Source organism: Fusarium musae, chromosome 1, assembly GCF_019915245.1.
Source record: "Fusarium musae strain F31 chromosome 1, whole genome shotgun sequence".
In the NCBI taxonomy this organism is placed as follows: Eukaryota; Fungi; Ascomycota; class Sordariomycetes; order Hypocreales; family Nectriaceae; genus Fusarium; species Fusarium musae.
In genome coordinates this window covers 1,278,326-1,292,389 of record NC_058387.1, presented here as the reverse complement: position 1 = coordinate 1,292,389, position 14,064 = coordinate 1,278,326, and the positions used below count along the sequence as shown (strand labels likewise).

The 14,064-nt window shown below is 49.0% G+C and overlaps 3 protein-coding genes across 3 annotated transcripts; 2 read left to right on the top strand and 1 right to left on the bottom strand.

Moving 5' to 3' along the window:
* Positions 1 to 614: 614 nt before the first annotated feature.
* Positions 615 to 1,315, bottom strand: J7337_000412 (uncharacterized protein; the record flags this gene model as incomplete). Its single annotated transcript, XM_044818165.1, has 5 exons — positions 615 to 758; positions 806 to 928; positions 979 to 1,044; positions 1,096 to 1,210; positions 1,281 to 1,315. The coding sequence occupies 5 exons, from the start codon at positions 1,313 to 1,315 to the stop codon at positions 615 to 617; spliced, it is 483 nt and encodes a 160-aa protein (XP_044685867.1).
* Positions 1,316 to 1,644: 329 nt separating this feature from the next.
* Positions 1,645 to 3,837, top strand: J7337_000411 (uncharacterized protein; the record flags this gene model as incomplete). The annotated part of the gene is made up of 1 exon (XM_044818164.1): positions 1,645 to 3,837. The coding sequence occupies one exon, from the start codon at positions 1,645 to 1,647 to the stop codon at positions 3,835 to 3,837; it is 2,193 nt and encodes a 730-aa protein (XP_044685866.1).
* Positions 3,838 to 5,355: 1,518 nt separating this feature from the next.
* On the top strand, positions 5,356 to 9,059 carry J7337_000410 (uncharacterized protein; the record flags this gene model as incomplete). The annotated part of the gene is made up of 4 exons (XM_044818163.1): positions 5,356 to 5,372; positions 5,431 to 5,549; positions 5,612 to 8,814; positions 8,871 to 9,059. 4 exons carry the CDS (start codon positions 5,356 to 5,358, stop codon positions 9,057 to 9,059), a joined length of 3,528 nt encoding a protein of 1,175 aa, XP_044685865.1.
* Between the last annotated feature and the right edge of the window lie 5,005 nt (positions 9,060 to 14,064).

Genomic DNA, 14,064 nt, shown 5'->3' with positions numbered 1-14,064 from the left:
GCATCCAACTTCAGTGTTGCTTCTTGACCTGGGATCATGATAATCCCACAGCCTCCACATACGTGTTGTCGCTGAACATCCGAAAGTGTTATGCCATGTTGTTGAAGAAGATGACCGCGTTGGCTCATGAGATGAGCAGAAGTCTCTGGGGCCGTGGCCCATAGGAGATGTGCTGCATCGGTGAGAAAATCGATAGTTCCTGGAAGTTCTGATACCGCCATTTTGCAAGTCTGGGGCCTCAGAATCTTTTGATTGTTGAAGTTGATTCGAGATTGAAGCTCAGGTCGCTTGAAAGAACCTTTGCGGACAACCTGAGGTAGACATATGGTGAAAGCGGGTCTGATAAGATAGATTATGGAGATATGATTGGTCAAGTTGTTGACGACCTACAAATTAGGCAGGGGACGATTAACCAACAACTTATATCTTTCACATTCGAAGCCGGTTTGCTTATGACTATGTTGTAGGGGCATCTCACTCCTCGGGCCTGCTCGAATGCATCTCTTTTATATGGCTTTTCTATCCTATCCGAATAACACAACATCTCTGCCCCGACGCTCCAAAACACCAAACAGCTCAACCCAACACCTACATATACCGAACTTCAAGTCATCTTAAGAGCGGCGGACTTCCCACTTGGCATCATTGATGCTCACTTCCTCGTTAGACTTCTCGTCATATTCGAACCACTCGCCCTCCTCCAAGTCGATACCAGTGAACTTGGTCCCCGTCTCGGCGCCTTCGGCCAACCATTCACCCTAACAGTTCGTTAATATGCTCTCCAACTATTTGGTTTTTCACATACCTCAGCCTTGAACTCAGTGAACTCGAGACCTCTGCAGTCGAACTCGAGGATCTTTTGAGGCTTGGCTGGTTCAGTTTGCTCATAAGGAAAAGGTCCAGCCTTGACAGAGGCTGACGACTCTCGCTTTGCATAATATTAGTAAGATGAAAATAACTCGATATCAAATAACTTACCTTGCAGTTCTTGCACTTCCATACAAAGTTGGCCTCTCCTCGACTTCCACTCATCTCATTGGTCTCCTTCATAAGGTATTAGTATACGGTTTTCAACCCTGGCGAGCCGTTACGTACAAACCGGTTGACTCCAACATGGTTTGCATGAGTCTCTCGACAAGAAGTACACTGAACCTTGAACATGTACCAAAAAGGGTTGTCTTGAGTGTCGTCGGGGCGCAAGTTTGTGACCCTGTCATATTGGAATTGCCCCTCACGTCAGTAAAGCTTGTTTGAGTTGGTAAAAAGCTTTTGGTACATACCCTTGCAAGTCAGCCGTGAGATATAGAGCAAACATGTTGTGAAATGCGAAAAGGGGCCGAGTTGATAGGTTTTGTAGATGGGTATGAAATTCTCTGACATTGGAGGCTTTAGAAGCAAAATACAGCCGTTTCAAAGAGCTCCGGCGTCGATGAACATCTAGTGGGATGTGGTGGGGTGTGACGATAGCGCATTCCAGGTGCACCCGCGGTAACCCCCACGTGACTTCAATAATCGAATGATCTGTGACTGGCCAATTTCTTGATTGATGATGGCTCCATGAAACACCTCAATTGAACGATTGCCGACAGCAACGATTCTCAATCGCTTCAGAGCGATGTCCTGAGCTTCAGACCGCCACCTAAAATGCAGGCTTTGTGGTCGAGGGCCGGCCAGGTCCATCGCTGCGGATGTCGCGCCTGCGAATCCGTCGTGAGCTCTCTCGGCCGGCGAGTGACTACCGCGGCTCGACCACGAAAAGTCACCTTTGCCGATATCTTCACAGCATGCTACAGCTCCATGTTTGCGACTGCCGCCATTGTTGATGCCGTACGAAAGGAGGACCGAAGGCAGGAATTGGACCGGCAATTAGAGGAGACGAGGCGTGAATTGGCACAGCTGCAACTCCGGAACCTCGAAGCAAGCCAGACGACGAATGGCCTTGACTCCGCCCAGAACGAGGTGACGCTACACCAGATGGATCAATTATGGGGGGCCATCAAGAGTCTGTACACAAACCGACCATATATGAAGGAGATTTACAGACCTGCTACCATCCGAATCGACGAATTCTTGAACCGAGCACATACCGAGGAATACGAGTGCCCCGACCAAGCAACGATGGATGCTCTTAGGCGTACGGACTACAACCATCTTGAGCAAGAGATCATCCGCGAAGAAACAGACGTTAGCATCCGTCAAAGAAGCCCGTTGAATACCAAACAGCTCCACAACGCCGGACGAACGCTCAGCCATCTCGTTCAACAATTACTCAAACGCGCCAATGCCCATGACAAGTCGGATATGCCGAGCCCCAGCTTCGACGAAGCCATGCAACTGGCAAATGACAAGACTTCTTTCAGATATCTTGTGGAGAATGATCCTGAGAGAGTGATAAAGAACCGGGTCGATCTGAACTCTGATCTCCGCAAAGTCGTTGGCTCATCACTGAGCCTCAAGGAGAAGGTGGGTAGAGTGTGTTATAATCTGCTTGTATCTGCATATCCAGCCGATATGCACACGTACAACACGTTGATCGTTGCTTTTGATAAGCATGGTTACAAGTATCTATCAGAGCCAGTGGTCAACTCCTTCTACTACTACCGCCGACTAAGACCAACTCCATCAACATTTGTGGCCATCTTGAATCACTACAAAAATTCAGGCAACCATGGCCGCTTCTTGCGCAGTCTTGCAAGTCTCGCTGGTCTCGATGGCGAGACAGGTGCCAAACTGAGACGAAGACTGGTGGACGAAACATATGATGGAGCAGTTGACGAAAGGCGCAAGAGATACAAGGTTCAGACATGGACCCAGACGGGCGACTACTTCTGGGAACATGCGCCACTGGACAAGCCTCTCATCGAGGCTGCTATTCAAGGCCTCTTACACATGAAGCTCTTTGATCAGGCTGCTGAGTTTTTCGTGACGTGCATGAAGGCCAGGGTTGTGCTCAGCACGCATGTAATCAGGCAGTTGTTTGATGAGTGTATAGTGGCTCTTGACTGGAGATCTGCTGTTCGCCTCATCCAAGGTTTCACTGACTGTGCAGTTACATGGCCTTCGATGCTTCTTGGAAGGGATCAAGACACTTCTTACCTGATCAGTCGGGTGCGTATTCTTCTCGACCTAGCTGGTCTTCAAGATGCAAGCGGCGAAGTGCCCAAATCTACCCTCGACAATTTGTCTATATCACATTACCGTTTCTGCAAGTTCCTGTGTGATCTGGCAAGCGCAGACTTGACATCTCAAATCGATATGCAAGGGTCAAGTGCACAGACTCGGGATTCGGCTTCAGACCCTGTCAGCGCCTCAAAACGAAGACTACTCCAGATCGAAGCGCTTTGGAAAGAACAAGACTTGGTTGAAAAGACGACACGCTCTATCGAGAGCAAACTACTCTATCCTGATTTTTCACCTGAGTTTCGCATGTCAATGGCCTTCCACATTGGAAACGCCGCGGCGGATCAAACAGTGGAGTTGGATGGGGAGATCATGGAAGTTATGTCACAGCTTCCTCTTTCAGAACGAGTGGAGAGAGGAATTACGGAATGCAAGTCCTTTCAAGATTCGAATATTAGCCGCGCTGAGAGCGGCAATATCATTGAGGAGGTGCAAGAATTAAGGCAAGATACATCAGAGGGGCAAGGTAAGGAACAAGCCGGGAGGCTTTTACGAGATGAGGAGCTGGATATAATCTCGGCTCAAAAGGCGATACCGGTTAAGCGGATGAATGCGAATGCGGCAGAGCGCACTCTGAGAGCAAGGCCAATGCGGCTAACGGCATGGCCTGTGACGGAGCAGCAAGTTGGCTATTTGCAGAGGGCGAGTTTTGGTTAGGAATTGAAAGCGATGAGCCGCATGTAACATACTTTTGATTGTCTGACTTACATGTTTTCCTTTTGTGTGTTGTATTATACTGCACCAGCATATCAGAACCTGCATCAGCATAGAACATGAATTATAAACGTACCAAGACTTTATCAGCAAGACGTACTTTTTGAGAAGCTTATCATTCCCAGCACTTAGTATGTCGTCTTATCATAAGCTTGCTCGGTGTGCTTGGTCTTGTAACTGTGACCTCGGCCACGCCCCTCGAGGGCAAGAAAACAGCGAACCTCAATATAGGGTGTCAAAATAAACTCAGTAAAAGCTATCCTAAGCTTAGGCTATATTACCTAAGTCTTTTTGTCATCTAGAGTCAAGGTCCTGTGTTTTCTTTCCTCCCCTAGCACGACCGAGTTGACAATGCGTGAGTGTGCAGCCAAAAAAACGCCGCCACTAAGCGTTTCCGTTCGTCATCGTGGGCAAACCCCTGGTCATGAGTTGACAATTGGTGTTTGTAGCACAGTATCTAACACTCATTGAGAAAAGAGTCCCAGCCAACAATGGCGGTCTGCAACCTTAACTGCAGTCTATAGTAAGTTTCCTCGTCAGCTGACACTGTATTCATTTCCAGCCGCATTGTCCGTTCCTGGAACTTGACAGGTTCCAAGGGGTCACGATGCGACCGCTTCAGTGGGTGCGCCTTGAATCGTATCGTCCAGTCACGAGGCCGTAAGGGGTCCACGGGGCCAATTGGATTGGCTCGACTCCATTTTCTTAGGGGTCCTTGTGCAGCCTGGTACAGTCCAGGTACAGCGACAGGGCAAGTACGAGGCGGTACTTGGAACTACCCCAATATGTCAGTGCGACAAGCAGGTACCTTTTCCCCCACATTGGATGGATCACATGAAACCCATGGATCCATCATCTATCGGATCGACGAATGTTGTTTCAAGAATCAGTCTGGTCTTGTTCTTTTTTTGTTTCTAGGCTTTGTTCTTACGATTCTGCTTGTGTGAGCGAGCGAGCGAGTGAGAATTGGATCCAGTCAGTCCCAGTCATTTCTCCATAACATATCTCCAGTAGCTTCGTCATTCATCTCTTTTTTTTTTCTTTCTTTCTCTCTTCCTCTTCTTCGACATACATCTTTGTCATACCCTCCCTCTTGGTGTCTCGAGGAGGTTTGAGTTATACGTCACTTGCTCTGTCACCTCTTGGTCAACTCAAGTCACTAGTTACTCTTGATTGTGCACTGCGCGCAACTTACTTTGACGTCACTGGCCTGCGAGGATAAGCATTTGTGTTGCATTTGACCGGGAAAGACGAAAAATTCTTTTATCAGCCTGGTTGTGGGCACCGTTTCTGTGATTGCGACAAACTTTCTGTGTTGGACAACTATAAACGGTCGAAACGCGGTGTGCTGTGAAAGCAAGCTATTCTACACCAAACACAACCTTTCGGCGCTACGGTGGCGTTACCTCCCCATCGATTTTTCTTATCTTCTTTGTTACTCCGATTAGCGATTTACACAGCATGAAATTCGGAAGAAAGTGAGTACTGATGCAACATGCGCTCTTCTTGACACAACCGACTCACTGCTCTCACTAGTCTACCGCGCAACCAGGTCCCCGAGTGGGCAGGCTCGTATATCAACTACAAAGGCCTCAAGAAGCTTGTAAAAGCAGCAGCAGAGAAAGCAAGGAATGGAGAAAAGGTGGATCCTGCAGGTGGGCGGCTTTGACGACTCTTGGTGTCGCACACTGAGCCTCTCCCCTAACCCTCGATGCAGAATTCTTTTTCGCGCTTGATCGAAACCTCGAAGATGTCGACTTTTTCTACAACAAGAAATACGCAGAGTTTTGTCGCCGTTTGAACCTCCTCCAGAACCGATATGGACGAACCGCCGATGTAGTCGCTACCCTGGATCAGGATGAAGTGGAGGAAGTAATGGGAGCTTTGCTTGAGCTGAGAAGTCAGTTCAGAAATTTGCAATGGTTTGGTGAGATTAACCATAAGGGCTTTGTCAAGATCACAAAGAAGCTCGACAAGAAGGTTCCAGACCTTGTCACACAAGGTCCTTATATTGATACCAAGGTCAAGGTCAAGCCCTTCGCCAAACAAGCAAACACAACAAGACTTCTCGATGAGATTAACAAGTGGATGTCTGTGCTATCCGAAGCCCAGACTTTCGATGACACAATGTCTGAGCACTCGACCCGCTCCCTGGGTCGTGCCTCAGCTAAAGGTATGCTGAGCCTGCCTCAAGCTCAGCTCGATGCCCTTGACCAGGCTGTACGCAACGACGATGTTCCTGCTCTCGAGGCTGGCCTCAAAACAAGCAACGTCGTCGAGGAAGGCGCCCAGCCGCTCATGTTGGGTCTCTTACAGCGATCGATTTCCTCGCGTTCGAAAACTTGTCTCGCGTTTCTACTAAGCAACCTCAAAAGCCTGGACGAGCCAGATGATATCAATTCTCGTAACTGTATTCATCGTCTGGTGATTCACATTGGCCGGACAAAATCTGTTCCCGAAGGAGAGCAAGTATCAAAATCTCGACCCGTCCCTGCAGGCTCACAATTTAGCAACAAGCACCTCGAGCCTGGTCTGGCAACTTCTAAGGCGCCCAAGTCACTGAACCAGAAGGAGTCTCTACTTCTGACCAAGGATGACGAGGCTGTCCAACTATTTATCTTTTTGCTTGAGCAACTGCGCCCAGAGCAGAGGGTTGCGCTCAAAAGCCGTGACTCTTTTGGGCGCATGCCGCTCCATTACGCAGCTCAGTTTGGCATTGTGGTTGTGTGTCAGATCATCATGTCCAAGATGCAGCAGTGGGACCAATTCCATGTCAAGGATGGAATTGATACACCTGAGTGGCAGGATAACGATGGCTATGCACCTCTTCACCTCAGCGTCGTCGGGGGCCATCCCTTGACCACTCAAGCTCTGCTGCAGGGCGAGAATTGGGAGGGAAGCAGCCCGTACAAGGCCGAAATTCGAAAGTCTATCTCCAAGTCGGGTGCTGTGCTAGCCATCGCTACCAAGTCCAACTACAGTGTCATCGTGCAGCTTCTGATTGATGCCGGCGTTGATATTAACTGGAGGGACAAGACAGACGAGACAGCTCTTCACGTCGCAGCTAGATTCGGGCACGAAGAGTGTGCTCGGATTATTCTGAAAGGAACCGCGGATCAAAAGGCGGATCTCGAAGCTACGGAGAGCACCTACTCATGGACTCCTCTGCATGTTGCCGCTGTGGATGGCAAGTACAACGTTGCAGAACTGCTGGTCGAAGCTGGAGCGGACATCACCCGCCTCGATTCTTCAGGCTGGACGGCGAGAGAGCATGCTGCGCTGAGAGGTCATATGGACATTGCGCGACTGCTCGAGACCAACGATGTTGAGATCGAATCGCCTCCAACACGACCTGTCGACGCATTGCCGCCAACTCCATCGGACATGTCATCTATCGGCGAACGTCGCTCGAATGGTAACGGAACCAGCAATGGCTCGCGTGCTCCTGATGCTGCCATCAAGAGCTTTGGTCATCGATACCTGACCAATGAGAGCCTTGTACTTGTCAGTCTTGGATCGATGGACATGCGAAAGAACATTGAACCGGTCAGTTTGGATCGTGTTCCACTTACCGAAGCTCATAACACGCAACTTGACACCGCTCTATCGATCGTTGTATCTGCTATTGGTGCCAGTGGTGAGCCCACCATCATCGATCTCCCGGTGCATGATAGTATTGCCACTGAACCTGTCGTTTTCACGACAACAGATGCCGCCAAGGTAAAGCTTCTTTTCGATATCGTCCCGACTTACTCGGGCAACGACAAACACAAGGTTGGACGCGCTGTGGCGCTCTTGTCTTCTGTTAGACAAACCCTGGGATCTAGCCGCATGAACCTGCAGGGAGATGTTTGCGTTCCCATCATGTCAAGCAGCTTCGATGTCATCGGAACGGTCAACTTCAACTTCTTGGTCATCACCCCTTTCCACCACCCCAATATGGAAATCACATCGAGACAGACGTACTGGAAGAAGCTGGAGTCAACCATGGTGATTGGTCATCGTGGACTCGGCAAGAACTTGACAAGTAACAGGTCTCTCCAGTTGGGAGAGAATACTCTGCCATCCTTCATTGCAGCGGCTAATCTTGGAGCTCAATATGTCGAGTTTGATGTTCAACTGACCAAAGACCATGTTCCGGTCATCTATCACGACTTCCTCGTCAGTGAGACAGGTATTGATGCACCAGTCCATACCTTAACACTGGAGCAATTCTTGCATATCAACCCCGATAAGAATCGGGATTCCAAGCAACAAGCAAGAAAGAAGCCTGTTCCCACAGGTGAACCTGGTGATTTCCGGGCTCGTAGCAACAGCCTGGCACCTAAACGCTCGCAATCTATGGGGTTCGCTGGCAGTGGACCTGATGAGTTGGATGAACGCATGAAGCACACAAAGGACTTCAAGGATAAGGGCTTCAAGGGAAACACAAGAGGAAACTTTATTCAAGCTCCTTTCGCCACTCTTGAGGAGCTCTTCCGAGAACTTCCTCAAGAAACTGGCTTCAACATCGAGATGAAGTACCCTATGCTCCACGAGAGTGAAGAGCACGAAATGGATACGTATGCAGTAGAGCTCAACTCATTTTGTGACACAGTACTCTCCAAGGTCTACGACCTTGCTGGAGAACGTCACATCATCTTCAGCTCCTTCAACCCCGACATCTGCCTTTGTCTAAGTTATAAGCAGCCTTCCATCCCTATCCTTTTCTTGACAGACGCAGGCTGCTGCGAAGTCTGTGATATACGTGCATCATCCTTACAGGAGGCAATTCGATTCGCCAGACGCTGGAACCTGTTGGGTATTGTTGCTGCCGCAGAGCCTTTCGTTAACAGCCCTCGCCTTATCAAAATCGTCAAGGAGAACGGAATCGTCTGCTTCAGCTATGGCACACTAAATAACGACCCTGAGATGGTTCGAGTAAGTCCAAGTACACGCAAAAAGATGCATGTCAATTTTACTAACCGTCATTGCAGCGTCAAGTCAAGCAAGGCATCGATGCTGTCATCGTCGACAGTGTCCTTGCCATCAGAAAGGGGTTGACAAGCGGGGAAACTCCCGCTGAGCCTGTCAACGGCGAGAATGGAACAAATGGTACTCTCAAGCCGAATCACGAGCTCAAGGAGCAGTTGGACGAGTTGACGATCAATGGCGGCGGCCCTTGAGGACAACAGAACCGAGAGTAAGCACTGCTAGATGGATAGATAGAAAGAAGTAAGACGAACACAGCCTTCAACAGTTGGCTCCCACAGAAGGACAGAAGATTCGCTCAACCCTTTTCGGGAGCAATCTTGCAAATGGCATCTATATGACACTATGACCACGAGTAATATCCCTACCATGGTGTCGAGATGACATCTGACGTCTACCATTCGTCCATGAACAAGAGTCATGTTTAGTTAGCAAGTATTGACCAAGTCTTGACGTAAAGAGTAATCAATGTGTAGCTGCCGCCTATGCAGTGTGGTGGTATTGTGATTACAACGGCTCAAGCACCCCCAGCCCATCACTTCGCTTCTCTTCAGATAAGAAGGACCAGTGTGCGCAGCCAAACTGCAAGTCGTACGATTCTGCAGTCACTGACATAAAGCCATGTCTCATAAGCCTGCCTATCGCTGGTATCACATATTCCATCCTATCTCGCGCCGCGGAAATCAGATCTACAGCTACGCTGCATCGTTTGGAGAAGGTTACAGTGCCTGGGGTGCAAACTCTACATAGTTGCCGTGCTGATCTTCAAGGTTTCTCTACCAGGGCCCATGTTGTGTTCTCGGTCAGGGAGAAGAACGAGGACGAAGATGAGGCGGAAATAGTCAACCGGCGGCTGTTCTAGGCCACAGCCTAGGTAGGTAGTCATTCACGCATGTTCCTGTTTGTGCTGGATCCTCATGCATAAGAGAGGAGATGGACTCCTGTGCAATATGTATGTCGTACCCGGAATGGGAAGCGGCATTCTCGTTTGAGATAGTTTTGTTTCATGCCCTTCCTCGAGCCCGTAACCGTTACGTGAACGACAAACGTTATCCATTGAAGTAATGCTTCGGAGCTGGCGGGATTAGACACGCAGAAGACATGTCTCAAGATCTGCCTGATCCTGGCACGCACACTGTAGGGTTCGCTCTCATCCGAATAGCGTGTGATGGCTGATCATGGTGCATTGCAGAGCAGGGTGAGGGTGACAGAGTACAGGCATCTTCGACTCACTTACTGAATCAGTAGTAGCCTGTGATTTCAACTTGGACCAACTAAACGTCGAGATACGCCAAGTACTCTGCTGGAGTTCTGGGCCAGCAAGGGTAGAAAGGAAGGTGACTTGACGACTCACTCGACACTAGTTAGAACCTGTAGTAAGGTTTAGAGCATGTCTCAGTCTAAAGAGTTATCAAAAGTGCCAGCCTATCTCACCGTTTCCAAGATTTGTTTGTTACATCGAAATTCGATAGATCGATGTCTTGACCTGGAGGCCTTGGTTCGAACTAAAGCAAACAAGTCCAAACTGGATATACCGTTGATCTTCAAAAAGCCCGTTAGATGGGTTGCGTCCGCCTCCTCAACTACCGATAGTTCCAAGGAAAAAGAAAAACAGGGTTGACAGGAAACCGGGAAACTTGCGCGTTGTTGGTGACGAGTCAAGCTGTCAAAACGGTGAGATTGCGGCATGATCATCCTTTAGTGGGTTTAGCTGGTCAATTGGCAGCTGAATATAGGAGCTAGAGAGCTCGCGATGTGACCCAGAAGGATTCGTGGTGGAATATCATAATCGACAACTCATGCTTGATTCAGGTAACCACGCGGTCAGTTGAGAAAACACAAGTCCCTCACACCTGATCAACACCCTTGAGAAGCGCGAGAAGGATAAGGCCATGAGGGATCATGAGGAATCAAGGGAGAACTAACTCACCGATTCGTTTCCATTTCCTAGTCAGGACGAAGGCAGCTCCAGCAATTTGTTTTAGCGAATTTAATATTACTGCGGTTCCGCATAGGAATCTAGGTATAAACAAAGGAGACCTGATAGACAAGGAAATCCCTAGTTCGCAGAGGATAATATTACGGTCAATATAGTCAATATAGAGGCATACGGGCACCAATATAGTTGGCCATATACCGACCATTATTCAGGGGATGTGAAGATGGCGAGGCGAACGAGACGTCGCAGAGCAGATAGACCAGGGCATCATGGTAGGCACCGGTATAGCTACCATGGCAAAGGCTAACTCCGAGCCGCTTAGCCCCCCTACGATGTAACGCAGAGTATGGGCTTCTCCAACTGAGAAGATCCGCGTCCAGGATTTTATGCACGTTGAGGGGATTGCTGCAACCCCGAGAGTATGACGGGCGTGTGGAAAAGGGCGGGAAAGGGCGCCTAAAACCCCCAATAAGTGTTAATCCATCGAACCAGACAAGATAGACGTTGTCTTTTCCCCTGTCGCCATTGTTTGTGTCCACGTACTGTACGTTCTAAGATTCTCGTATTAAGCTACCCATGTCGAAGTGACGTTTTGTGATATGTTGCTGAGATCCGGGGGGTCCCTAGACGGCTAGCTTTCTGTCATATGTCACATTTTGGCGGAGACAAGGAGTGAGTCCGTAAGAAGAACAAAAATGGCCAGGTGCAATAACTGTGGACTCGTGGAACAGCACGCAATTGTTTTTATCGAGTTATGTTGTTGAAAGACTGTGAGGGTACTCCATTCTGCCAATTTCGAAGCCCAGTCAATTATCAAGAGTCAAGCCATAACATATAGGCCGAGTTTCACTGAGTGAGGCTGGGCTGGGCTGGGGCTGCAAATCCGCAACCCTGCTCATATCAATATCGTGTGGGGATTCGAAATGACTCTTGGGAACAAGGCCTGTTCAGGCAACAATGTGCAAAGAGCAGTGAGCAGGTCGAGCCTTGGCGCAAGATTCTCGATCAATTGATCGTCGTGCAAATTGGTAGTTGAATACCCCATCTAGCCCGTTTCTGATGAGAGTTGTGTTGCCCAAGGCCCCTCCTCTTGATATGCCTCACTGCAAGGGACTCGGCGACTATGCTGAGTAACTTGTTGGAAACTTGCTTTTCCTTGTGCCGCTGCATTGCTTTTTTGTAACAAAAGCGTATGTTTCTTTCCGTCATGGGCCACACCTGTGCCAACTCACCGGTGCCGGTTGGTCATGATGGACATGCTGCGTATTGATTCACGGCCCAATATAAATTATGCCTTAGGGTAGTTCGACATGGAATTTAATGACGTGACTGAATGTTCCCTGTTACAGTACCCGCCAACCTGTCTGGGAAAAGACATCCTGAATCTGAATCACTCTCTGTATCTGTACATGTTTGAGTCCCCTGCAGGATGTCTGCCAGCCTTAAACCAACCACAGTTGCGAACTGCGGCAGAAGCAATCGTCAACTGAGTTTACCGTTCACACTACTGTGATGCCGTTGGCAAACTCAATTGTTTCCGTTCGTCCTTGTTTCAAACATGTGATTCTGATGTCGAGGACCTCAAGGCACTTGGCAGATCGACAACGACACTGGACGTTCCGGTCTGAGGAGCTGCGAACCACTAAAACCACCCTAGATCTCGAACAAGTATACACATCGTCAAAGAAACGAAGCTTTAGTGGGGATATCAACATAATGAACTTAAAGAAATGGTGTGAGTTCATGACTCGCCACACCCAGCACAAGTTTCGCTTGCAAGGGTAGAGGCGTGAGCTCTACCTAAGTTAGATGTTCTCAGGTTCGGTTCTGCTTGATGTTTTCCGCTCCCCACAAGTGTCAGGGACAAATGTCTGTGAGCTCGACTCGGCCGATTGCTCATCTCATCGGGATCAAATGATCAGCAACAACCCAGCTGCCATGTCACGCCAAAACAGAGATCCATTTAGGATGACAGGGAACAGACAGTGCGCTGCCGCGCTAAGAGCGAGGTTGCCGCAGATTGAAAATTTTGTGAGCCTTCACTCCTCTTCGTATTGCTTGAGGCATATGTCGGATGTTAACGTAAACCCTGTTTCCCTTTCCCCTTCAATGTGATACCCTGTCACTGACTGCAGGGCAATTGCTCTCTATCTGCAAGCATTTTATGGCTTCGATAAAAGTGTTGACGAGCACCCATTGTCCCATTATCTTGCTCCGAAGTTGATCAGCACCAGGAAGTTGATGATTTACCGCCGTCGCCGCGGTATTTGGACTGGTCCCACGCCTGCGCCATGCAGATGCCGGCGGCATCACATAAATTTCATCCAAGGGTCTTGATACATCCGCCGGTCCTCTTTTATCATTGTCATCTCCTAAAGAGGGTCGCTCCGTCGGCAACGAGTTGGGTGGTGACAGTTATCTTACGGTCCGCTCCGTGCCTCGGTTTGTTCCAGTGTCGAACACGCTGCAATGCTGGTGCCGTTCACCTCAAGGGACATGTTTGTGTGTTATTCCAGAGCCAAATTGGTGTAAATACGCTCCAGGTCCGCGGCTTAGCGTGATATCAAACGCTTGAATGACTCGGGCTGTCTGGAGCTTGAGATTGACCAGCGTACTGATAGATCCACGACAAGGTCAGTCTGGTCCTGCATGGAATGAAACGAGATGGATATCGTGTCCCGATGTTGCCGATTGGACCCTTCATTTCTCGGTCCTCAGAGCCACGTGTGGTGTTTCAACGGTAGGGCTTAAAAGAGATCATCGTGCAATGCACTGCCGAGACTGCCTTTAGTACATAAACTCGCGTCAATCGTTGAACGGCAGTTGGAGGCAGTTGCTGCGTAGTATTTGCTCCGGTTGCGCACGACCATCGCGCTACTGTCTTTCATCATGAATGATCAATATACATCTGACGAAATTTGCCCTGTCATTTCGCACACAGTATCCGAGGCTAGTAGAGCATGGTGGCGAAGATTTGCACAATCAACAATAATCCGGGGTGCTTGTCGAACTCTACGATTAATACGACCTTAGTTCCATACTGTTATTCGTTCAGTCATGAGGCTGTAACGTCGCAGTCACACAACGGTGACAAACCGGCAGTCAAACATAATATTTCCGACATGGTTGAAGTTGACACCCTTGTCAGTCTTGGGAGTTTTGTGCCCCTGGTGTTAAACCAGGTCCCAACCTTGTTGGGCAGCGCCCAAAAAGGACCTAGTTTGCGAGCTGAAGTTACACTCGTGACTTCATTCGAGTTG